Source organism: Acytostelium subglobosum (genome assembly GCF_000787575.1).
Source record: "Acytostelium subglobosum LB1 DNA, scaffold: scaffold10, whole genome shotgun sequence".
NCBI lineage: Eukaryota > Evosea > Eumycetozoa > Acytosteliales > Acytosteliaceae > Acytostelium > Acytostelium subglobosum.
Genome location: NW_012236523.1, coordinates 403,091 through 427,638, shown reverse-complemented (window position 1 = coordinate 427,638; position 24,548 = coordinate 403,091). Strand labels below are relative to the sequence as shown.

The following is a 24,548-nucleotide window of genomic DNA, read 5'->3' as shown; positions in this document are numbered from 1 at the left end:
AACATTAAGCAACACAAGTAATGTTGTTGTAATAAATGTATATCTCATTATTTGTTTGTTAAATTGAAGATTGAGTGAAGACCAACTTTGTAAGATGAGTGTTGAAGTTAAACGAAGGGAAGGTCCTTAACGGGGTCCACAATTTAATTAAAAAATACACTTTGGGCCTTGGTGATTGGACGCGAAACGGTATGTGTGTGGGGGTGAAAGGTCTCGTGACTGACGAGCCCTCACCCTAAGACTCGGTAAACAATGGTTGAGTGAGGGCAAGGTCTTGATGTCTCTCAGAGTATTGTGCCATGCGATCCTCGTGTTTGGACGAGGTGAGCTTGAGGAACACTTGCTCCAGTGAGGTCTGGCTGACCGAGTAGTCGTCCAGGATGTAGGTCAGGTGGTTTTGCAGCGTGGAGAAGATCTCAGACACGAGTACAGGGTGATGGACACTGTTTGGCAACTCAAAGTTGGCAATGAGGTCGTGGCGATCGAGTAGGAAGGAGCCGGGGAATGCCTTGAGCACGATGTCCACGCCGCTGTCCAGGTACTCCTTCTTGAACTTGATGTCGATTGAGTAGCCGCTGCCAAACTTGGACTTGATGTGTTGGTTGGAGCCGAGACAGGTGAACTTGCCATCCTTCATGATGGACAGGCGCTGGCACAGGGCCTCGCACTCCTCCATTGAGTGAGTGGTGATGATGATAACCTTGTTGGCGCCGAGCTCAGAGATGACGTTCCACATGAAACGGCGCACCTGTGGGTCGCAGCCAGTCGATGGCTCGTCCAGGAACACAACTGATGGGTTGCCAATCATGGCGATCGATAGTGATATCTTTCGCTTGTTGCCACCAGAATAGCCGCCAACGTTGGAGTTGGCAATGGCGCCCAGGTCCATCATTGTGATGAATGCCTCTACGGTGGAGTCAATGCTTGCCTCGGGGATACCTTTGATTCTGGAGTAGAGTCGGAGTTGTTCGCGTGCTGACAGCAATGGGATCAGTGCGTCGAATTGAGGACATGATCCAATTGAGTGAAGTGCCTTTGATCGCTGAGAGACGAGGTCGAAGCCATTGATTGTTGCCGAGCCAGCTGTGGTCGTGAGGTCGCCAGAGAGCATTGAGAGAGTGGTGGTCTTGCCAGCACCATTCATTCCGAGCAGACCGAATGTCTGTCCACGGGGGATGCCCAGACAGGTGTTGTGCACTGCGATCTTATTTGGATTCTTGCCCTTGGCCTTGAACAACTTGTGAAGTGACTTCATGATGACAACCTCATCGTCATCGCGCAGTTGTCTGACACGCTGACGCTCGAAGGCAACATCGCTGTCCTCGTTGGGGTCTGGTGTGGGGACGGCGTAGTTCTTGGGGTTGCGTAGTTTACCGCGGATCATTGGCACGTAGTCCAGGATGAATAACCAGCTGAGCCAGACGACAAGGTGAATCGCGAGGAATGTGAGTGGGGCGCCACAGTAGTACCAACGCCACTGATTGATGTCGCCAGTGAAGCTGAACTCTCCCATGCGGGTCATGCCAGGGAACTTGGAGATGGAGATGGTGAGCTTGCCCAGACAGAAGACTGGCGAGAGGACAAAGAAGATGTGATCCAGGATGTCGCCAATGTCTTGGTATTTCTTGGCATTGTTAGAGAATGCGTAGATGTGCATGTTGATGCTCACAAGAATGAAGACGAGGCCGAGCGCAAACAGGATGCCAAAGATGGCGCCCGTGGCCTTGCCTGGTGTGCGGAACATGTATGACATGAGGTAGCTCAGCGGGATGATGCACGCGCAGTACAGCACCAGGCCAAAGAACAGCAGACCAAAGTGATCGTTGAACTCTTTGACGGCGACCACCAGTGCGATGGCCGTGCCAAGTAGCAGTACGAATGCCAGCGTGTAGTCCCACACCAAGTTTGACAGCCAGTAGACATGGCGCTTGCAGCCCGAGATGTACAACAATCGTTTGATGTTGTAGGATCGCTCATAACAGACGTTGCTGGCGAATGATCCTGCCATCAGACTGTATCCACACATGTACAGGATGATAAAGTAGAGGATGGCGTTGGTCTGCACGTTGGTGACGGCCAGCTGGAACGTGTCCAGCACATGGCTGAAGGGCATGCTAGTCGCCAAGATGCCTGTGCCGCCCGTCAAGTTCCTGAGCAGGGCATCGTGCATCGTGTTGAGGTATGTTGGTATCGTGTGGAAGTTGAACGTGTTGAACAACATGTTGTAGCCTAGCACTGGGATGTCGGAGGGGTTGGACGCGAATGGACCCGTGAAGTTGTCGGCGAGCGACGTGGTGAAGTTGAACGCACCGGCAACATCAGTGTTGTTTCGAATGAGGTACTCCTTGAAGTTATCGGCGGTGGGGAACAGTGAGAAGCGAGAGAATTCGGGCGACTTGCGCAGCGTTTCGATGTAGTTGTCGGGCGTCTGGATGGGGATGAAGTTGCGCGGGCCAAACATTGACATGTTGAAGGTGAGTGGTGCCGTCACAAGGTTGATCGAGCCGTCGTCCTTGACTGTCTTGTACACGACGATGGACGCGGCGATGATGGCGCCCGGAAGCAAGATCGACAAGACGAAGCCCTTGAGGTCCTTGTAGCTGGTGTGCAGTCGCTTGATGAACAGGCCGCGGAATTGTTGCCAGGCACCGCGACCTGCCGACGACGTCGAGATGGCCTTGTTGACAATGCTGGCATCGTGGTTCTCGTTTGCGTTAATGTCAAATTGCTTGGCACTGGACTCTTGTCCAATGCGCAGGAACACCTCTTCCATGGTCGTCACGGAGATACCGTACGCGCTCAGATGGAGTGCGCCCAGCTGCTGATCTAGCTCGCGGAAGAATGGTGCGAAATGCTCGACACTGGATGTTGGCAGACGGAAGGACAGCTCAGTGCCGGCGTCTGAGAGCACGACGGCTTCGGGAATGAACTGATGAATGAACTTGGTCACCTGTTGGGTGTTGCATTGGCCGGCCATCTTGGCCATCGTGAGCAAGTAGCCGATGCCAAACTTCTTCTTGAGGAACATGCTGCTGCCATCACAACGAAGCTTGCCATGCGAGATGATTGCGATTCTGTCGCCGAGGAAGTCGGCTTCATCCATGAAGTGAGTGGTCAAGATGATGGTTCTGCCCTGCTTGTACTTGAGCAAGAAGTCCCAGACACTGCGACGTGACAATGGGTCCATGCCACTGGTCACCTCGTCAAGGAAGATCACCTCACTGCGGCCAATGAATGCGATACCAAGACACAGCTTGCGTTTCTGGCCACCGGACAGGGTGCCCGATGGGGCGTTCATCTTCTCGGGCAGACCGACCTCCTTGGCCATCCTCTCTGCTTCCTTCTGGATGTCATGTGATGGAACGCCCTTGAGAGCGGCGTAGATCTTGAGATGCTCGAGCACGGTCAGCTCCTTCCAGATGATGTCGTGCTGTGGACACACGCCAATCACTTGACGCACGTGCGGCATCTGATTCCTCACACTGTGGCCCTGGATAAAGGCATCGCCACCAGTCAGCGGGATGAGTCCAGTGAGCATGCCAATGGTGACAGACTTGCCTGCTCCATTATGTCCGAGGAAGGCGTGAATCTGGTCCTGGTACATGTCGAGGTAGAGTCCGTCGACGGCAGTGCGCACTCCATCACCAGTCTGGAACTGCTTCTTCAAGTTGCGAATGGACACTGTCTTCTTGGTCCTGATGTCCATGGGTGTCATCTCGACATCCATGTTGTTACTATCATTGTGATCATTGATGATTGATTCGTAGCTCTTCTTTGATGGGCGCCAGAAGCTTGGCAACAGGAAGAAGTAAAGTGGCTGGGTGGTTCCAAACTCGCCAGGCACTACCTTATCCAAGTACCACAAAGCCAACAAGTAAAACAGCATGTCCACTGCCAACATTCCAATGATCTCACTATATTATGATTGATTGATTGAGTGAGTGAGTGGAATTGTTCCATGTGATTGATCAGTGTGTGGGTGATTGACTGGACTTACGCTTCAGTGGTGTAGTAGGAGTAGTCTGGGTCAATTCCATTGTAGTCTCTCATTGCTGCGGTGTAGATGGCATTGTTGAAGGCGACTGGGGAGATGAGACTGAGAATGAGTTTGATTCGCTTGCTCATTTTGGCCTGGGCAATGAAGATGGCAGCGACAGAGAATCCAATCACAATGATGAATGATATGATGCCAGCAAACTTGGACTTGTCAAAGAATATGCTGAGTATGCAGCCCAGCAACACCAATGTCAGCATGTAGAATAGGAACAGCACGACCAGCAGTCCCAAGTTGGTGTGATAGATGAGTGAGATGAGACGCAGGATAAGTGCCATGATGATGGCCACCGGCAGACAGATGTACCATGTGGTGATGTTCCAGCTGAGGTAGTAGGCCACGTCGGACATGCCAATCATCTTCATGCTCTCGCGAATCTTCATCTCCTTCTCGACCACCAGCTCGGTGATCAGACGGAACACCGAGATGAACAGCGCCGCCGTGATGAAGATGCCTCCGGCGTTCTTGTAGATCATATCGCGGCCGTCCTTCCAGGTCTGCCACGACTCAACGTTGGGGTCGGGGAACAGCTGGTTCTGGATGACGAGCTGGTGATTGAAGCCGCCCAGCAGCGTGAGGATGGCCTGGTCGACGGCCACCTGGAGCGAAGTGAAGCCGCTCGATGTGTACTGGAACGAGGTGGAGTACTGCTCGCCCAGTGCGTTGTTGGGTGGCAGCGACGCAGAGTCCTGGCGGATGGCGTATTCGAATGGTGTCGAGGGTGATGCCTGAGAGGCATTCGATTGGAACCATAATCCATACTTGACGGTATCACTGTGATTGGCGTAATATTGATCCATCTCCAACTGTGTCTCAAAAGGTATGAAATAGGCCAATGTCTTATTATCATGGAATAATGCCACCTGGGCCATCACCATCTTCAACACATCCTGTTGTTGTTTGTTCATTCCAGCTGATGGTCCATAAACAATTGTATTATTTGCATTAACTATCAATCCCAGTGGTGGCACTGGCATTGGATCATGATTGGCTTTGATCTGTTGTATAATAACTATATTATTTGGATGTTAGTAATTGATTGATTGATTGATCAGATGTGGATACATACTAAGTAGTCCGAGGAGTACACCAATGATTACGATGGGGAATACTACCTCACAGCACATGGCACACTTGGACTTCTTCTTGAGCAAGCAGTTCTTGCTCATGAGGACACACAATTGACTTCCAAACGCCATTGTTATGTGTTGTGATTGAGTGAGTGATCCAGATTGATCAAGATTGATAAGATATCTTACAAAGATTGAATGAGTGACGTGTGAATGAGTGATTGATTGATTATAAGTTATAAGTTGTAATTATATGATCCCTGTATACAATATTGATGTAATGGTTGGATTTGATTGTATAATGGAAGGAACTCCTTGTATTAATACCCTTGCTATTATTAGCAATGGCCAGCCAGTCGGAAGGATGGAAGGAAGGATGGCTTGGGCTTGAAGTCTGGAGTACTGAACGGGGCGCTGGATTATGAAGATGATGGGAGTTTAAGTTATTATTGATAATAATAATAATACCTTACTTCCTACCCTTTTGACATACATATTAGTTGACACTGTACTAGTATGAGGCAGTGCTCACCGTTTTGAATTACTGAGAGTGCATTATAATTGATCGGTCCAAGGTCATCAACCTAATAAAGGGTGGTTACAGTGTCGTCCATGTGATGTGGGGTGAGTGGGGTGATGGCAATGCACGTTGGTAGTTGAAGTGCGAGTGTGTTGGCGAGTGTGGTGCAGGTGGTGGTGATCTGATGTAGGGGTCTACAATCGTTCGTGCTCAGAACCCTTCACGATGGTGTGATAGATCAATCAAGTTGAGTTGATCAACTTATGAGCATTGCATTAGTAAGATAGCTGTTGTTGAAAGTTTGATTGATTGAATGAAAGAGTGATTAATTTAAATCACATCATATGCACTCCCAAAGTGTAGTTAGTAGATTGTCCATTCACTTCGCTTTAGTCATATCGACAACAACAAATGATATGATAATGTATAAGTTATTATTATTTATGTATCTCCCTCACTCTCTTTGGTTGAGATTTAAACGTGTTAGTGGACATGTCCAACTTCATCACTGATCACATTTTGAGTGCACTTGAATGATCACATTCTAGAGAACACGTGCGATATACATAGAAAACTTTACATATTTGAATCTGGCGCAGGAGAATGCTTTGGTATTACTTTAGACCTAAACTTGTCGAAGCCTGACTACTATAGATACATATTTTTAAACTCCAGGTGTACTGAGGAATGCAGAAGAATAGCAATCAGGGTATTCACCGAGTACAAAGTATGGGCGGATAATTGCATTACCATGATTGACAGCACCAGACCTTGGTTGGAGCGACCAGGAGAGCTATCTTTGTAATCAAGACTACTTAGCCTACCTTGAAAAGGACAATGGGGAGGAAGAGGCCAAACTTTGGGGAGAGAAACATCTTAGACACGCTCTGACAAAGAAAGACTTTGAATTAAACTGGTATCGCCACTTTGGGACACCAGATGAGAAAGACCTTTATATTGCCCTACTCCATTCTCAAATTAGCCAAATGCAGGAGCAATTTAATAAATATTGACCGGCTTCGGCTTGAATGATGTTAAGGTTAGATGGATGCAAGAAACAAACTGATTTGTCAATCACGTGATGGTTTATTTTGAAAGAAAGTTTTGGGATGGACACATCCCAGACGAATTCATGAATGAATCCAGATTGGACACATGCAAGGGTTAGTGCACGATGTTGGTTGGTTTGAAGACACCATGTTCCCGGAAGAATGATTGATATAGTTGGAGCTCTGAGGTGTCAATTGGAATTAGTAGTCGACTATAATTCTTCCATGATAATGCCGAGACTGAGGCCGATGATGATTGAGTAGGACTTCCTTCAGGTTGGTCATCAATATTATTCAATCCAATTGGACTGAACAATTGGACAATCAAATATATTGATCTATAACTTCGATATTGTTTGAGGTTATTAATCAGTTGTAGGATAGTTGGCGCTTTGATGAATGGTGTTTTGAATTGATTGGACGTAGTTGTGGACATGTCAATATATTGATCCAAAACATATTGATATAAAATAATAATGTTCGATGCGGCATTGGATGACAACACCTTTAAAATGAACTCTTGGTTGACTTTGAGAGATAATGATATTCTTGACCAAATGAATTCAATCACTTCCAAATTTAGATTGGTGACATCTGCTTTGAACTCTTGATTCCGAACAGTTCTATCTGGTGGTGACAGGTTGAAGAATGACAATACATCCGATCCCAACAACAAACCAGACACTGCCATCTGTCCATCAAACTTATCTCGTCTATTTGTATGTTGGGATGTTTTCAACCACTTGTCAATCTGATTCCTGGAGCTCAATGGCCCATCATGATCATGGCCATCTCCTCCAATATTGATTGAATACAACATCTCCATTAGTTCATACTCGCTAAAGAATGATCCATCATGACTCTGGACATGTGATTCCAAGACATGTTGATTGCAATGCCCATGTTTGATCAACATTTTGATGGTGGTCGAGGTCAGCCTATCATTGCCACCAAGGTGCGTGTACAGACAAAGACTGTGAGGATGAAGAAGTGCCAAGATCTTGTCCTGGTGCTCAGGTGGACATAGATTGATGAATCTCAGACTGATGGATGAGAACTTATGAAATGGTCGATTATGTATGATCGTCTTGATCCCATCCAAATATTCCTCCTCCAATGCTATGTTGAGAGTTTGATTGATATCAATTTTGCGGAAGAATGCCGACCTGTCCTTTGGATGTGAGCTGCTGATGATCAACTCGATCAGCTCGATGACGCCCATCTGCTTGGCTCGGATCGCGTCCGAGTACAGATCCCTAAGATCATGCTGCACCTTCTTGCTCCAGAGTATCCTGTTGACCAGCTCCAACCAGTTGTGATCGGCGAGGTTGGGGTCTGCCACCATGTTGATGCTGGTCACTACCCATTTGTGTCGGCCAAGTACCAAGGTGGTCGAGTATAATGGTGATCGCTTGGGCAAGAACTGTGTCATGTTGTCCAGGATATAGACCGCGCAGTCATAGTGTCCTCGTGACAACGCACATTGTAACAAAGATCGGTCAAAGATCTGTAGGCTGGGACTCTCGTCGAATGTTGCCGTCATGTAGTCTGCCACTAAATGATGTACATGCTTCATAAAGCTAATGTCGCCAACCTCTGCCAAACGATTGAACAACAAAGGTTGTTGGCGGGCGAGTATCTTGAGGGCATCAACACTCACTTGTTGATTGATTGTCGATGAGAGATGGTGTGCGCCAATGCTGGTGCTCGTGCTGGTGCTAGGCGTCGTCGGAGCCACATTGATATGATTGAGTATGACCAAGAGCAAGTCGAACAACTTATGTTTGATCGTGAACCTAACCAAGATGGCTGAGGAGAGTGTTTGATCACCGGAATCAATGTATCGTTCAAGGTCATTGATGATCCTTGCCTGATGACTTTGGAACTTTGGTTGATAGTCCACTTCATTACCAACCATTGTGTACCATACTATTGGTGGACGGGCTGGTTGTAGATGTGAGGAGATGGCCACACACAGGTCCAGGTCGGGGCCGGCATTGTCAACGCCGATCAACGACGACCTCATCATGCACCTTATGATTGACTTTGATCCCAAGTCAGGCATATACTTATCAAGTAATAACTTGATAATTGATCGATTGAATCTATGATGTACATGCTTTACAAAGCTGAACAAGTGTTTCCTATATTGGTGACTACCATGTTTGAATCTCTCCAATATATACTCAACGACTCTAACATTCTGTCGATGAACAGCATGATAGAATACATTGTGTATAGTGTCTAGTAACTCATTGGATGAATGAATGGAGATGCATAGTTGATCTGCTTGTTTGATAAAGGTTGCGGTGTCACCTGATTGAACACATTGATGGAGTGATGCAATGTCATGTGAGTGGAATACATTGGTGATGCCCAACTGTCTATGTCGTTGTGCAACGAATCTAAACAATAAAGTTCTAACAAACTTATTGATCAACAACACTCTCTTTATCGCCAACATCAATCTATTCCCATCATTATTATTATTATTATTATTACTATTATTACTATTATTATTATCCATTAAATAAATCATTATTATTATTATTATTATTATATATTATTATTATTACTATCTCCATCCTTTTATTTATTTGTATCAATGAATGTGATTGATATTAATAGATTAACTGATTGTTTGATTGGAAAGTGGCATCAATGTTGGGATTCTATTTATTTTCTCTGGATTGGATGGATAAGTGATTACTCTCTCACCTTGTAAATGATGATAAATGACCACCATCATATATTGGAATAGTTCCACCCTCAATAATATTGGCTAAGTCATTGTTGAAGTTCATTCCAAAATGTCATTAACCAGCCAGATGTGACCTTTGAATGAATGGTTCAGAATCAAACTCTTTGAGTTGAACTTGACCTTGAAAATGGATACAGATAATAACAATAATAATATGACTGTTGAAGGTGATGATGATGATGTTGCAGAGTATGATAGCTTAGATAGCTTCGTAACAAAGAACAACTCTACTCTACCAAGTGAAGTCACTCAACTCAATCGTTTAAAGGATGAAGACATCAACATCAACAGTATATTGGATAGTATAAACACAGTCAACAGTAGTAGTACATTAACTACAACAGCAGCAACAACAACAACAACAACAACTACATCAAATACAACTATAACATCATTGGATGACGATGATGACGATGATGACCTACCTGCTATCACTTCAACAATAACAAAACACTTTAGTACAGAGGAGGAGATGTTGATGTTCAACATTGAGGATTTGAAGAAGTTCATCGATCAGTTGGAACGATCAAACATGGAGTTGGCAACAGTCTACGCCAATGACGACCCCGACCCCGTCTACTACGAGGCCATCACCGAGAACATGGGCATAATCGACAGAAAGCAACGCGAACTAAAGGTCCTAGAAGACAGGCTAATAGAGAAGCAAGGTCTCTACATGTAAATACAAGTCATTCATTCATTCATTCATTCAATCAATCAGTGGATCAATCACAAGTGGATCAAGGGTACTCTACTCGAGGGAATGATATGTTTATTACTACACAAGTTATTGTTGTTGGGATTGACTCTACTCTTTCTTCTTCAGAGACTGCACGCCACTGGCTGAGAGTGTGCCACCGCTGGCATTCTCACGTGGCTCGCGCATCACTGACAGTTGGTAGAGCTCCTCGGATGATGAAGAGGGCAGTTCCAGTAGCAGTGTATGAATAGGCTCAACAATTGGGAAGTCGTACTTATGCTGCTGCAGTGCCTGCACCTCTGATGTGGCACGATGGATCAGCTCCCTCTTCTGGAAGTTGATCAAATTGCCAAGCTTGTCTGGATTGCCATCCTCCATGAATGTCAAGTCTGATAATATTACAGGTCTAATGAAGGGTGAGAGAGAGAGGTTAGTACATGGACGGGCGATGGGAGAGTGAAGGTCAATGGACTTACAAATAGGGCAAGCTTGGATTGGTTGCATTCTTGAGGTTCTGGCGATAGTGTTTGTATGAGCCACTGGAGTTCATTAGCTTCTCGAGCATGTTGTAGATGGCGACGGCTGCGGGAGAGAGCTGGGCAAAGGTCTTTTTGAGACGCATGATGCTGGACTGATTGAGGCCGGCATAGATGTTCATCAGCGTGTTGAAGTTGTTCATGTCGCGCAGATGTTTGGCAATGTTGAGGAACTTCTCGTAGACGCTGACGCGATCGCCAATGTCCTCCTGCCACAGGATCTGACTGGCCACCCAGAACGAGAACTTGTTGGCGCGGTTGATCAGCTCCATGATGTTGGGTGCGCGATGCTTGGTGGCGTCCTTGCTCCAGACCTGCTGCTGCAGCTCGGTCGGGTTGATGCGCCCAAAGATGCCGCCCTCGATCAATGTGAGTTGGCGCGCAATCTCGCTGTCGTTCATCAGGAGGAAGAGTGTGGAGGGCGACTTCTGGCCCTCGGGGATCATAAGCTCACGGAATGATGGCGTGGCCAGCTGGCGGGCACGCTCCTCCTCTGCGGCCAGACGCTGGTCGATCGTGGAAAGCAGCAGACGCGCCAGGTCACCGTGCTCGTCGGTGAGCAGTCGCTCGTTGGCAAATGCACGCAGCTTCTCGATCAGCTTGTTGTCCAGATCGCCAAAGTTGCGCTCGACCCATGACTTGAGGAAGGAGGCGACACGCACCTGCACCTTGACACGGAACGAATGGTCCTTCTCCTCGGGCACTGTGTAGCGCTGCACCAACTTGTCGAACAGCTTGTGTGTCGTGGTGAACGACAGGTATGTCATGAGGAACGTGCGTGTGTACTTGGAGTTGTCGTAGGGCTTCTCCGAAGTGAGCGACTCAATTAACTTGTTGAGCGTGCCGGCCTTTGGCACGAGACGGCCAGTCTTGCTGCCATCGTCTGAGATCCATTCGCTCTTGAGGTTGGAAGATGAGTTGGCCTCGAGCCAGATGTTGACGTCCTCCTCCTCGTCGTTGGAGCCGAGCTGGTCGTCCAGATCGAGGTCGTCCGCACCGCCGCTAGTCTGCAGTTTCATGCTCTTGATGTAGATCTTGTTGGCCACGTTGTCCAGCAGCTTGGCCAGACAGTCGCAGAACGTGTTGGTAGTGGCAAAGAGCTGCAGCTGGATGTTGTTGTCCCATGGCTTGGAAGAGACTCCAATGATGATGGTCGTCATCTGGATTGCAATGGCGCGTACGGCATTGCACTGTGAGATGATCGATGTCTCGAGCGAACGCTCGACAAACTGGCGGTAGGTTGGTGGGCACGAGACTATAGTGGCGTCGATCTTGCCTGGGCCGCGACCCTGAGACGAGGCGATGATCTTCTTGGTGTTCTTCACGTGGTTCTTGGACAGGAAAGAGTTGTCGTCGATGCGGCTCACGGCCATCGCCTGATCCAACAGGTTGGACAACAGCGAGTAGACGTTGTCAACTGGCTCGGTCAGCGCCACAGTGTCGTTGTGGCCATTATGGATGGAGAACTCGTAAGCCTGGCTCACGAGATCGATAGTATCGTCGACAAAGCGCGATGTTGTGTTGACCAAGTTCTCGCCAATCTCCTCAATGTTGCGTGCAGCGCGGCTGGCGTCACTGTCGGCGGGCGGCAGGATCGAAGGCTTGCTTGGGTCGTTCTTCTTCTTGATCGTGGACAGCTTGCGAGTCATCTTGTAGCGCAAACTGAGAGTCTGATATTGATTGTCGTTGTTCTGTTGCGCGGCATTGGTTGTGAGTTGGCGAATGCTGCTGAGCTGGTTGGCAAAGTTGTGGCTCGAGCGGCTGATGCCGCCCGCACCACCCAATCCGCCTCCACTGACCATGCACTCCTCGACGTGCTGCTTGATGATGTAGTTGATCTTCTCGGTGGTCTTGGCCAGGTCATCGCTGGACATGGCCTCCCACTCCTTGGAGAAGCCTTCGAATTGATTGAGCATGAGGTTGACGATCAGATTGGTCGTTGAAGAGTGGTCGAACGAAGGGTGCAGTGAGCTGCGAGCCACCTTTTTGATTGGCGATGGTGAGTGCTTGCCATTGGCAACGTTGCCAATGTTGAGTGTACGCTCGGTCTTCTTGCGCAGGTATATGCGAGAGGGTGACTCGGCGATGGGCAAGACACTGTTGGGTGACGAGCCCATGTGGGCTGCCTCTGGTGCAACCGACTGCTGCTCTGGCGTGCGTGGCGAGAGTGACACCTGAGGGATCGACACTGAGACCGAGGTGAGTGGACGCTCGGGGGTGGCTGGCGCCTCCTCCTTGATCATCTCAAAGTTATGTGGAGAGAGTGGCACAGACTGGAACAGCTTCATGGGCGATGATGCCACGTCTGGATTGTTCTCCAATGTTGAGAGCGATGCTGATGTGGCCAAAGGCGACGACTTGGTTGGGCCGTCCAAGGGTGGTGTCGATGCAGGTGAACCATTGCTGCTGCCTGGGCTGGTTGGCGACGCGTCGAATGGTATGGGTTGGCGCTTCTTGCTGCCTCCCTTGTGAACCAACTTTGAAAGGAACTTGCCAATGGTCTTGTTGCCCTCCTTGTCCTTGTCCTTATCTTTGCCGCCGCGAGACTTGTCGGCATCCAATGTTGAATCCCTGTCCTTGCCTGGGGGCTTGAGTGACTCGCCATGGATTGTTGGCGTCGATGGTTGGCTCTGGCCCGTCGGGGATGTGGAGAGTGGCGTGTGTGGCGCGCTGTTGGGTGCCGACGAGGCACCAACAGCCGCTGTGGTGTACAGTTTGTCCAACTTCTCGCGCTCCATCCTGTCGTGTCTCTCCTTGATGACCTTGTCGTTCTTGTCGACTGGCTTGTCGTGTTGCATACGAACGACCTCCTTCTCGAGTCGCTCATTGTCCAACTTATCTTGCTCGGCGTGCTTCAGCTTGGACTTTTGTTGGTCGGACGTCTCCTTCTGTATGCGCTCCTTCTCCACCAGCAGCTTCTTCAGTCGCTCATTCTCCTCGACACGCTCACGCTCCATGCGCTCCTGTTCCAGACGTTCCTGCTCAAGACGCTCACGCTCCTCGCGCTCCTTCTCCTCCTGCTCATACTTCTCTTGCTCGATGCGCTCTTGTTCCAGACGCATTGCTAGCTGCTCCTTCTCCATGGCGCGGCTCTCGCGCTCTTGTCGTGCCTGCTCAAACTCTACCATCTGCTCGTCGCCAATGGTCTTGAGTGAGCGCTCGCGAATGATGGGTGGGGCCACATCGCTGCCGTCGTCGTGGCCAGCCTTATTGTGGGATGCGTTCGAGGCGTTGTTGGCAGCGTCCAGACTGTTGGCGTCAATGGTCGCCAGCGACTGTGAGAGGTTGGCAGCAGCCTGGATGCTCGTGTGCTTGATGGCGTAGATGATCTTCTTGATCTCCTCGTTCAGCTTGCCGACGGCCACCTCGAGATTGTCGACGTAGTATTGGTCGTTCTTGTTCTTGAGCACCAGCTTGGACATGTTGATGACGTTGACTGCCGACTCCTTCAACTTGACGCCCAAACCCTTGATGCGCACCTCTTTGGCGATCAGGATCACCTCGTTGGAGATGCCCTTGGCCGCCGTCACAAGGTCCTGGAAGTTGCCCTCAATCGACGCCTCTGTGATGCGGTTGACATTGAGTATGAGGTTGACGGCGCACTTCTCCACGCGGATCAACTCCTCGCTCTGCTCGTCCAGTGTACGCGGCGACACGGGCATGCCCGATGCCGAGCGCGACAATGAGTCGTTGGAGTTTGTGCGGGCCGGTGGTGTGATCGCTGGGAACTGTCGGCGTCTGGCCTCAGACGAGCTGCTATCGCTTGACATCCTCACAGGAGTAGTGCTGCCCGTGGGTGTAGTATTATCGTGTTCATGTTCACCCTGGAATTGGACAACATTCTCTTCGTCCTCTTGTTGCTGTTGCTGTAGTTGTTCCTCAAACTGGAAGTATATGAGCTTAAAGTTCTCCAAGGCCATCACTGTGGCCTTTATACACTCAATCGATTGTTCCTTTGATGCCTTAAAGTTGTTGGACGTCAAGAAGTCGAATGGATTCAATATCATTGCCTAAATATGATTGATTGATTGTGAGTGTTAGTTTGAGTGTGATGTTGGGGGGGTAGGGCTTGGCTGGAATGATTCCAGCCTCCACCAATGATCAATCAATCAAACATACTCTTGATGATGCAATTAACTCGAGAACTAGTGAAGATAGAGACTTGACAGAGACGAGCAGGTGGCTGTGGTACTGATCGATGTGTTGGTAGGGGAAGGGGAACTGCTCGAGCATGGTGATGAGGTTTGAGATGTTCTTGACGAGTGCATAGGCAGCATCCTTTAGGATGCGATCCACCTGGTCCGTATCATTGGTCGGTATAGCATATAATGTCTTGATCTCAATGATCACCTGCTTGATGATGGCAAACAGCTGATCAAAGTACTCTGTTGGCTGTGACAGGTCCAGCTCATTAAGCTGATGCTGATCGTCCGAAGCAGCATTATGATGTGAATGATCGGTCATCATCTTGCTCCTGCTTCCTCTCAATCTAGATGATGGCAATGGCAATGATGGTGATTTTGATGATGATGATGAAGTTGGTAAAGGCTTGTTTGTTGTTGGTGATGGTGATGGTACTGGTGATTTTGGAGTTGGTTTTGAAAATGATAATGATGGTTTGATCGTTGGTGTGATCGTTGGTGTGTCGCCGCTGTTGCTGTTTCCGTTTCCGCCACCGGCAACTCCACAAAAGCTATTGACTGTTCTATAAAGGTGGTCTGTTCGACTATTCTTTAGTCTCTGTATTGTTAATGATTGTACATAAGTATGATGAATGAATGATTGTTAGTTTAAGGTTATTGGATTCATTTGAGGGTCATCCATGGATTGATGCGCGCACCACACATCCAATTCAATCAGCCATCACCATCATCATCACCACACACCCTCTTTTGATGTTGTTTATTTGTTTGAATGAATGTTTGAATGAATGAATGATTGAATGGGTGTGTTTGGATTGATCACCGTGAATGTGTTTGTGTGTGTGTGTGTGGACCTGATTAGATTATATCTCTAAGATGTGATGATATATCTTGGTGTTTGATCGAATCAATCGAAAGTGTTTGGTGGATATTGGGGTGTTGTGTGGATCATTGATTGATTGTATGAATGTGAGTGAGTAAGAATGAATGATGCATACACTTAAAGTAGTTCCTTTATCTTTTAAATATATATAATGTTATATATAATGATAGTAATACAACAACAACAAATTATAACTAAACTACTAATAGTACTAAGTACCAATTTCAACAGTTTTTGGGTGATTTGTGACGCTGATGACAACAACGATAGAAGAGAGAGAGGTTTGGAGATGGGGGGAGGCCTAAACCTGACAAGAATGAATGAAAGAGAGTAGTGTGGTGGGCCTCGAGTTGGCCCATTTCAATCAAACGAAAAACCCTTAAAATTTGCAAATGTGCCCAAAAAAAAGTCTGGTTCTTGCGCCAATGATCAACTGACTCGATCTAAGATAGATACACCCAAACATACATTTACGTTGTTCTGAATGGACAGTTGAGCCCTCTGTTGTTGTCCATTAAAATGGGCATTGTTATTAATGTCAAGTGTGGCCTGGATACGTGATTCTTTCATCTCATCACTGTTGTTGTTATTGTTATTGTTGCTGTCAAATGGTTGTACTTGTTGTTGTTGATGTTGATGTTGTTGTAATTGTATTTGTTGTTGTAGTTGATTGATCGATTCAATCATACCTCGAGGTGACAGGGCATGAGGTGATAGTGATCCATAATCAATTGGGATCAAGTTGGATATCATTTCTTTCGTCTTTATAAATATAATAAATAAATAAATAATGGTTATGGATATGGATGTTTGGTTTTGGATTATTAAGTTTGATTGGACAGAGACACTTTAGTGTTTGATTGTTTGGTTGTTTGAGTATTTGATAGATTGATGGATTGATAGAATGATGGAATGATTGGCCAACTCAAGAGTCAGTTATATCTTTGTCCCCAATACGAACATGAACATGACCATTCATTCATTCAATCACTCCCCATTGTCAAGTACATGTTTAAATACTAGTCGTAGTAGTGTCGTTCACAACATCGATGAGTGAGAGTGAAAGGTGTGATTTGATTCTACCAATCAATCAATCAATCAATCAACCAGTGCCACTCCACCACCATCCAATGCCCATATATATTATATCTTCCATTTCTGCCCCAAGTCATTGGTTGGTATAAGTAAGAATATAAGTGTAAGAGTAATAGTAAGTATATTCATTCATACGAGTGATCACCACCACCATCATCAAACCATACCCCCAACAACAACAACAACATCTTCAAGATGGTCGTCAGTGATATCTATTTATAATACATTCTAAACTATTACCTGACGACAACAACAGTTATTCGCATCAACAACAATGTACTACCTACCTACACTATGTACCATCACCTGATTTTTAATTGATTGATTGATTGGATTCGTCAATCAGACACACTCACTCTGATTCATTCACACACTCTTTGTCATTCTATCGATGGTGAGCCAAACTCACTCAACATGTTTGATTGATTGATTGATTGAGAATGAGTGTTGGTTGTGAGTGTGTGTGTTTGTGTTTACGTAAGTGGATACGCTTCCACCACATACACCATACCCAACTCATCTATTGTCTCGAGACAACAACAACAATCATTAATTATTGTTAATACTTTAATCTTTCATTCATTCATTCATCTATCAATAAAGTCTTGAGATAAAATGATCGACATTACAATACAAAGATCTGTCTTTTATTTGTTTTCCATTGCCATAATGATTGATTTATTCAGAATGGTTGATTGATTCATCAACTCTCTAGAATTATAACTGATATCAAATTGAATGGTTCGACATACCTGGGCAATCCCTGGAATGCCCTCTGAAATTGAGTCGATGTATATATTTGCCAAACACAAGTTGAAATTGAATTTGCCTAATCTGGAAATCAATGTTGACACGCTCAACGAAGGAATGATCTCATGCATCGCGTCCTCCATTTAAATTATAATTGTAAATTATATCCACACACACGGTTGTTGGATATCCTAACACACCTTCATTCATTCATTCATCCATCTAACTCCTCATTCAATTCATTCATTCACTCATTCATCATCTCACATCAACTACATACATACTATTACATCAACTTTAATAATAATGTCATACAACTCACGTATCGAAGTCATTGGACGTCACCTTAGCACCGGCAACCAAGCCGACGAGGTCTTGTCTGCTTGCCCAACTGGTAAGTGATAACTAGTCTAGTCGAGTCAAGGCTATGAATGCAGAGCACATATATGACGACCATCATGTGACATGTCGATGAACATAAGAACTGACTTGATCATCAAATATAATACATTTAGGCGCATCTACAAAGTCTGGAGATGATGTTGTTATTGTTGCACCATTCCGTACTGCTATTGCCAAGGCAAAGAGAGGAGGCTTCAAGGAGACCTCACCAGATGATATGTTGGCACCAGTCATTGCACACATTCTAAAGGTCACCAAGGTGAACCCAGCTCTCATTGGCGACGTTGTCATGGGCTCAGTGCTGCCAAGATCATCACAGGGTGCCACCGAGATCAGAGTTGCCTCTCTGATCGGAGGTCTGCCCAAGGAGGTGCCATGCATGACAGTCAACAGACAGTGCTCATCAGGTTTGCAAGCGATTGCCAACTGTGCCGCCGCCGTCAAGGCTGGCCACTACGAGATTGGTTTGGCCGGTGGTGTCGAGTCAATGTCGCTCAACCCAATGGCCTGGGAGGGTCAGTTCAACGAGGTTGCCATGAACGACCCAGTGGCCAGCGGATGCTACAATACAATGGGCCAGACATCAGAGAACGTTGCAGAGCGCTTCAACATCAGCAGAAAGGAGCAGGATGAGTTCGCTGTCCTCTCGCACAAGAAGGCTGGCGCCGCCCAGAAGGCTGGCAAGTTTGTCGACGAGATCGTTCCCGTCACCGTCAAGACTGAGGACGGAAAGACCGTCGTCATCGACAAGGACGAGGGTATCCGTGAGCAGACCACCCTTGCTGACCTCACCAAGTTGAAGCCAGCCTTCAAGGAGGGAGGTTCCACCACCGCCGGTAACGCCTCGCAGCTGTCCGATGGTGCCGCCGCCTGTTTGGTCATGAAGAGATCGACCGCCCAGAAGTACGGTCTGGTGCCAGCTTTGATCCTGCGCTCGTTCGTCGCCGTCGGTGTCGAGCCAGCCATCATGGGTGTTGGTCCCGCCGCCGCCATCCCCGCCGCCATCCAGATGGCCGGCCTCAAGATTGCCGACATTGACGTCTTTGAGATCAACGAGGCCTTTGCCTCGCAGGCCTACTACAGCATCCAGCACCTGAAGATCCCAATGGAGAAGGTCAACCCCAACGGAGGTGGTATTGCCCTCGGCCATCCACTGGGCTGCACTGGTGCCCGTCAGACTGCCACCCTCTTCAACGAGCTCAAGCGTCGCAATGCCAAGTTTGGCGTCGTCTCAATGTGCATTGGTACCGGTATGGGTGCTGCTGCCGTCTACGAGAGAGACTGCTAAGTGCACGAACGACCAAGCGAGTCTAGAGAGTATCCTGTCCATCACCTCAATGTACAATCACATAAATAACGTCCTTCCGTCCGCTGGGCGACTCTTCTATCTACCATTATAATGTACTATACTTTATTCCTGATCAATCGTTCGATATGTTGGCTCTATTCATTGTGTTGATACTCAGCTGTAGCAGTCTCATGTTATCAATCAACTTCTTAATGATACAGTTCTTCTTGTAGGCCACCATCTTGAGGTCCTCCAGCTCCTTTGACTTTGATTGTGTACTCTCTTTGATATCTATGTTGCTGTTGTTGTTGCCATTGTTGGTGTCGATGCTACTACTAGATTCTTCATCCATTGTTGCATCAGTAGTGCTGCTGTTGGACGACTCGACTGTCTCCAACTTTGATTTGATATGTACAATGTCGATGACGAGCTGTTGTAGCTTGTCGACATAGTCTAGACACTGCGAGTTGAGATGCTTCATTCGTTCATTGTCTTTGTAGAATGTTGATGAGTCGATGTTCAGGTTGAGGTCGCCAAGCTGCGGCTGGTCCGCTCCTCCTCCGCTTCGCGGCGTGGCCGTGCCTCCGCCTGCAGGAGGACTGGCTCCAGCCAGTGGTGTACTATTCGCGCTGTTGTTAACGTTGTTGCCACTGTTGTTGCTGCCGCTGTTGCCATTGCCAGTGTTGCCCATGGCGGGAGGCGAGTATATTATCGAGTGAAGAAACACTGGGTCCCATTGCAATGATTGTAGATGCTTGGTTATCGAATGAATTGAGAGCAACAGGTATTGAATGACATGCTCGCCCTTCTCAGCTAATGAACAAATCAGTTCAATATCATCTATATTGTTATTTGTTGATGTTGATGTTGATGTTGTTGATGATGATGATGGTGGTGTAGTGGTAGTTGTCGCAAGCGAGGATGATTGCTCTGACAATGTTGTTGATGTTGTTGTTGTTGTGGATGTTGTGGATGTTGATGAAGTGTCATTGGATGACAATAACATGGAGGTATCTGTTGAAGGTGGAGTGGACATGATTGAATGATCATCAAGTGAATTCAACAATTGAAATGATTCCAACACTCACACAAACTTATTATCTCTCCAATTACTTCAACTATGTTACCTCGATCGTAGCCAGACAACCTCCCGTTATCATCAACAATTTGTATCCCTTTTATTGATGACTTAAATTATTGACGTGATTGATAAAGAAGTGATCTAGATTGAGCACTGCTAAGCAACATGTTAAATGCCTGTTCTTGAAGACTCTGCTATGTTCAGTTTATTAATCCGTCAAGGGTCTGGAAATACTCCAAACCCAGTTGGAGTATACTGCTCCATCGGCCTAGCTCGACACAATTATACTATAGTTATCCCATCTCGGGCCAAAGGCGCTAGGCGGATAAATAAACAGAACTAAGCGAAGTCGTTTTTTGATATAAATTCGGTGAAAATCACATTTTTCCCTCATCGATTGGTTGATTAGCTCAGTTGGAAGAGCGGCAGCCTTCTAAGCTGCAGGTCGTGGGATCGAGACCCACATTGATCGAAACCTTTTATGTTCTCCAGACCTTATGTTCATGAGGGTCTTGAAGCTTTGTGTTCGCGAGGCCTTTTGTATCTCTGTCTCTATCTCTCGGTCAGGACTTACTCTCTTTTTTTTTTCTTGTTTTTTTTGGGTCATTCATCAATACAATCATAATACATACTCCTGGACTGTTGTCTGAAGGAGGCAGGGTTCAGCTCTAGCAATGTGAATACAGATATAGTTTGAAGAGAACAACCAGCCAACAATCTAGATTGGTATGTTAACATCGAGGTCTCTCCATGATATCTATATCAATCAATGATAAAAGGGATAAATGTTTGATCGACATTGATTAGTATTACATGTATGTACTAACTACTACTTATTAGATCACTTACTCATCACATCATGACACTATGTTGGGTGAGTAGGTAAACTTGATTGATTGATTGATTGTTTGTTTGTTTGATTGATTGAATGATTGCAATATATAAATATTTGTATTTAACCGTAATAATAATAAATATGAAATGATATGGTGAACACAGTTGTAATGATGTGAGTTAGAATGTTTATTTGATTGAGTCTTTACTTTTAAACCCATATTTAATAATATCTAATTTAATTAATTTTGTAATCTATTTTGAATATTCCAAAACTACCTCAAAAACAAGTGTGATGAAGTTAACTGCCACCTGTTCAAAAACACACTAGTCCCACACACACATTCACAATCAATCTGAACAAATATGTAAAGAAAAAGGTGTCTGTTCATTGGTGTATGTTTATATGTACATGGATAACTGTCCGTTGGAAATCGACCAAGGACTCATCCTCTCAATTTAGTAGACGACTATATGTGTGTGTGTGTGTGTGTGGGGGGTACAGGTGATCAAATGAAGATAGATGGATGTATTGATACAACAATCTGACTCTAATAAGCCTTCAGGTTACCCACCCTACACCGTGTGAACAGTCAGGTATGTATGTTTGGAGGTTAATGAACTGTGTAAAGACCTTAGGCGCCAAGTTCGTTGGTTACCATCACACTACACATCACTCCAACTACAATCTCCAATCTCAACATGGACTGATTGATGGACGGGTGGATAGTTGGATGGTCAATTTCTAATTACAAAGATATAGTTATTATATATATATTACAACTATAACAGATAATAATAATAATAATAATAATAATGTATAAATATAAAATTTATTTATTGTTTTTGTTGTTCACGAGCACAACAATAATAATAACAACAACAACAGCCACTTCACAAGCTGTCCAAAATGGACAGGAACATTATTATGATCTTGATTTGAATGCCAGGTGCGAACCATGGATTGGACATCCATTCTGTCAAGGTTTAATAAATGATCCAAGTAAGTATGATACTCACTCATCATCCAGACATCACTCACTCATCCATTCAATCAATAAATCAAACATTTAGATTCAATTTATGTAACACAATCAAGATCACAACAACAGATGTACTCAAATGCCACTATGGCAGAGAACTTGTTCCAATCAACTCCGTCAAACTGTTCATCAAATGATAAGAATAGGTTATTCCTTTGTAATCAAGTATGTATCAATCATCAGTTTGATTGATTGATTGATCAATCACACTCACTCACTCACACTTATACAATCATGTGACTTTAGATATTCCCTGGATGTCAACATATTGTATTGAGTGTTAATGGTAGTACACCGGCAACTTATGCATTGGGCGTACCTGTGTGTTTGGCAAACTGCCAAGACACCAACAATCAATGCTTCAAGGGATCAAAGACAGGTAGTTTATTCAATTGTTCAGTGCAACACAATGGAATATTCAATTATCCAACAAGTTCAAACATGTACAATCTATCACAATATGGTCAGAGTCCAACTTATACAGTCAACTGCTTCAACACATTCCTCATGGTACCCAGCGGCCCCGTCACCCCCGTCAAGCAAGGCTGCAACAGTCCACTCGTGTACCACGAGGCTACCAACTTTGACACGGACTACAACAATGGATATTATCAAAATGGCACCAACTGCGCCCTGCCATGTCCATCACCGATATTCAACGATGAGCAATGGGACACTCTATACACCATCTCATCAATACTCACACCGATAGCATTTGTATTGTCGACAATCAATCTGATAACATATGTTGCAATCAATCGCAAGTTTAGTCGACATACAATGGGCATCATATTCTACTCGTTGATGGTGTGGATCGTATCATTCTCACAACTATTCTACATACCCAAGGGAATGAGTGCATTCTGTCCGGAACCAGGACGTTATGCACGTCAATTCGACACTCTCTGTGCAGCCACAGGATTCATCTTCCAATATGGAGTGATCGCCGCAGCCATGTGGTGGGTATCAATTGCCTTTGATCTATGGTTAGTCATAAGAAGTAGTATGTATCCAAGTGATTCATTATGGAATCATTCCATCACATCCCCCCACATAGACATACTAACTATTTCATTCAATCAATCAATATAGTGAATCATATTACAAGTTATAAGATATATTATATTTTTGTGATTAATATCATTGCAGTGATATTGGCCATTGTACCATTGTTTTACAATCAATATGGTACATCTGTACAAGGACTTGGTTGTTGGATAATGGATGAGAAGTGGCAGAATGGTGTCTTCTGGATACCCCTATCCATCATCCTATCATTTGGTCTCTTAACCATATTCCTAGTCTGCTACGAAGTATACAAGGTATGTCATCCATCATCCATCACTCACTCATTCATACTCATATCCATACTCAATCAATCAAACATCTTTAGATTGTGGCCGCAGTATCCAAACTCAAGGGAGTGAGCGGCAAGACGAGAATGATCAAGATGAATATTAGGACGATGATATTTGTGGTGTTGCTGTTTATAGAGTTCTTGTTTTGCTTCATATTCCATTTGTATATGCAGAGCAATAAGGACATGTATCAGAATGGCATCGTCAACTATATCAAGTGTGTAATGTTCAGTGCTGACAATGAGGCATGCTCAGCCCTGGCCACCCTAGTCCCATTCAAACTATACGCCTGTGTTCAATTCCTTATGCGATTCATAGGCATTGAGACACTGGTCTTCTACGGTGTCACCAGTCAGTCAAGACGCATCTGGCTCAAGTCATGGTGGTTCAACAACGCTCTGGCCGACAAACTCAAGTTATGCGCGCCATCACTGTTCAAGCTGAGTTCCGATGGTTCTGGATCCAATGACAACTCTCGCTGTTCCAAGTCATTCCCTGCTGGTACCAATGTAGTTGGTGGTAGTGATAGTGGAGGTAGTATTAGGAAGATGCCAACAAACATTAGATTGAGCACTGATGATGGCGAACATCATGGTCAAGACAACAATATGAACAACAACAACAACAACAACACATCCAGTGCATCACTTGTGGATAACAATCAATTTGACATTGATATATCTTCAACTGATTCATCATCATCAGTTGACTTGGAGAAGTGTCATCCATGATCATTGTTGTGACCTGTCTTCTGTGCCATTCAAAACATGTAACATATTAAATAATAATTAAAACGATATGATTAATCATACTCATTCATCGAGCTCCAAGGTATACCAAGTAATCTATCAAGGGTGGACTCACTAATTCTAACGGATTATTTGAATTTGAATTTGAAAACAGTTGAAAAGAGGAGGGTGAGTTAATGGCGCTAATTTTGAAATTTGAATTCAATCCAAAAATCCGACTAAAACAGTGAAGT

At 45.6% G+C, this 24,548-nt stretch overlaps 7 protein-coding genes across 7 annotated transcripts; 3 read left to right on the top strand and 4 right to left on the bottom strand.

Moving 5' to 3' along the window:
* Positions 1 to 235: 235 nt before the first annotated feature.
* Positions 236 to 5,223, bottom strand: SAMD00019534_055870 (hypothetical protein; the record flags this gene model as incomplete). The annotated part of the gene is made up of 3 exons (XM_012899078.1): positions 236 to 3,914; positions 3,998 to 5,066; positions 5,124 to 5,223. The coding sequence occupies 3 exons, from the start codon at positions 5,221 to 5,223 to the stop codon at positions 236 to 238; spliced, it is 4,848 nt and encodes a 1,615-aa protein (XP_012754532.1).
* A 2,049-nt stretch (positions 5,224 to 7,272) lies between these two features.
* Positions 7,273 to 8,719, bottom strand: SAMD00019534_055860 (hypothetical protein; the record flags this gene model as incomplete). The annotated part of the gene is made up of 2 exons (XM_012899077.1): positions 7,273 to 7,316; positions 7,372 to 8,719. 2 exons carry the CDS (start codon positions 8,717 to 8,719, stop codon positions 7,273 to 7,275), a joined length of 1,392 nt encoding a protein of 463 aa, XP_012754531.1.
* Positions 8,720 to 9,608: 889 nt separating this feature from the next.
* SAMD00019534_055850 (hypothetical protein) lies at positions 9,609 to 10,136 on the top strand (the record flags this gene model as incomplete). Its single annotated transcript, XM_012899076.1, has 1 exon — positions 9,609 to 10,136. The coding sequence occupies one exon, from the start codon at positions 9,609 to 9,611 to the stop codon at positions 10,134 to 10,136; it is 528 nt and encodes a 175-aa protein (XP_012754530.1).
* Positions 10,137 to 10,262: 126 nt separating this feature from the next.
* Positions 10,263 to 16,468, bottom strand: SAMD00019534_055840 (hypothetical protein; the record flags this gene model as incomplete). Its single annotated transcript, XM_012899075.1, has 5 exons — positions 10,263 to 10,560; positions 10,631 to 14,700; positions 14,810 to 15,430; positions 16,184 to 16,332; positions 16,405 to 16,468. 5 exons carry the CDS (start codon positions 16,466 to 16,468, stop codon positions 10,263 to 10,265), a joined length of 5,202 nt encoding a protein of 1,733 aa, XP_012754529.1.
* A 1,398-nt stretch (positions 16,469 to 17,866) lies between these two features.
* SAMD00019534_055830 (hypothetical protein) lies at positions 17,867 to 19,250 on the top strand (the record flags this gene model as incomplete). The annotated part of the gene is made up of 2 exons (XM_012899074.1): positions 17,867 to 17,954; positions 18,076 to 19,250. 2 exons carry the CDS (start codon positions 17,867 to 17,869, stop codon positions 19,248 to 19,250), a joined length of 1,263 nt encoding a protein of 420 aa, XP_012754528.1.
* A 133-nt stretch (positions 19,251 to 19,383) lies between these two features.
* On the bottom strand, positions 19,384 to 20,286 carry SAMD00019534_055820 (hypothetical protein; the record flags this gene model as incomplete). Its single annotated transcript, XM_012899073.1, has 1 exon — positions 19,384 to 20,286. One exon carries the CDS (start codon positions 20,284 to 20,286, stop codon positions 19,384 to 19,386), a length of 903 nt encoding a protein of 300 aa, XP_012754527.1.
* Positions 20,287 to 22,634: 2,348 nt separating this feature from the next.
* On the top strand, positions 22,635 to 24,282 carry SAMD00019534_055810 (hypothetical protein; the record flags this gene model as incomplete). Its single annotated transcript, XM_012899072.1, has 3 exons — positions 22,635 to 23,211; positions 23,301 to 23,530; positions 23,629 to 24,282. Coding segments are annotated over 3 exons (1,461 nt in total), but the record flags the coding sequence as incomplete, so codon positions are not given.
* Positions 24,283 to 24,548: the final 266 nt, after the last annotated feature.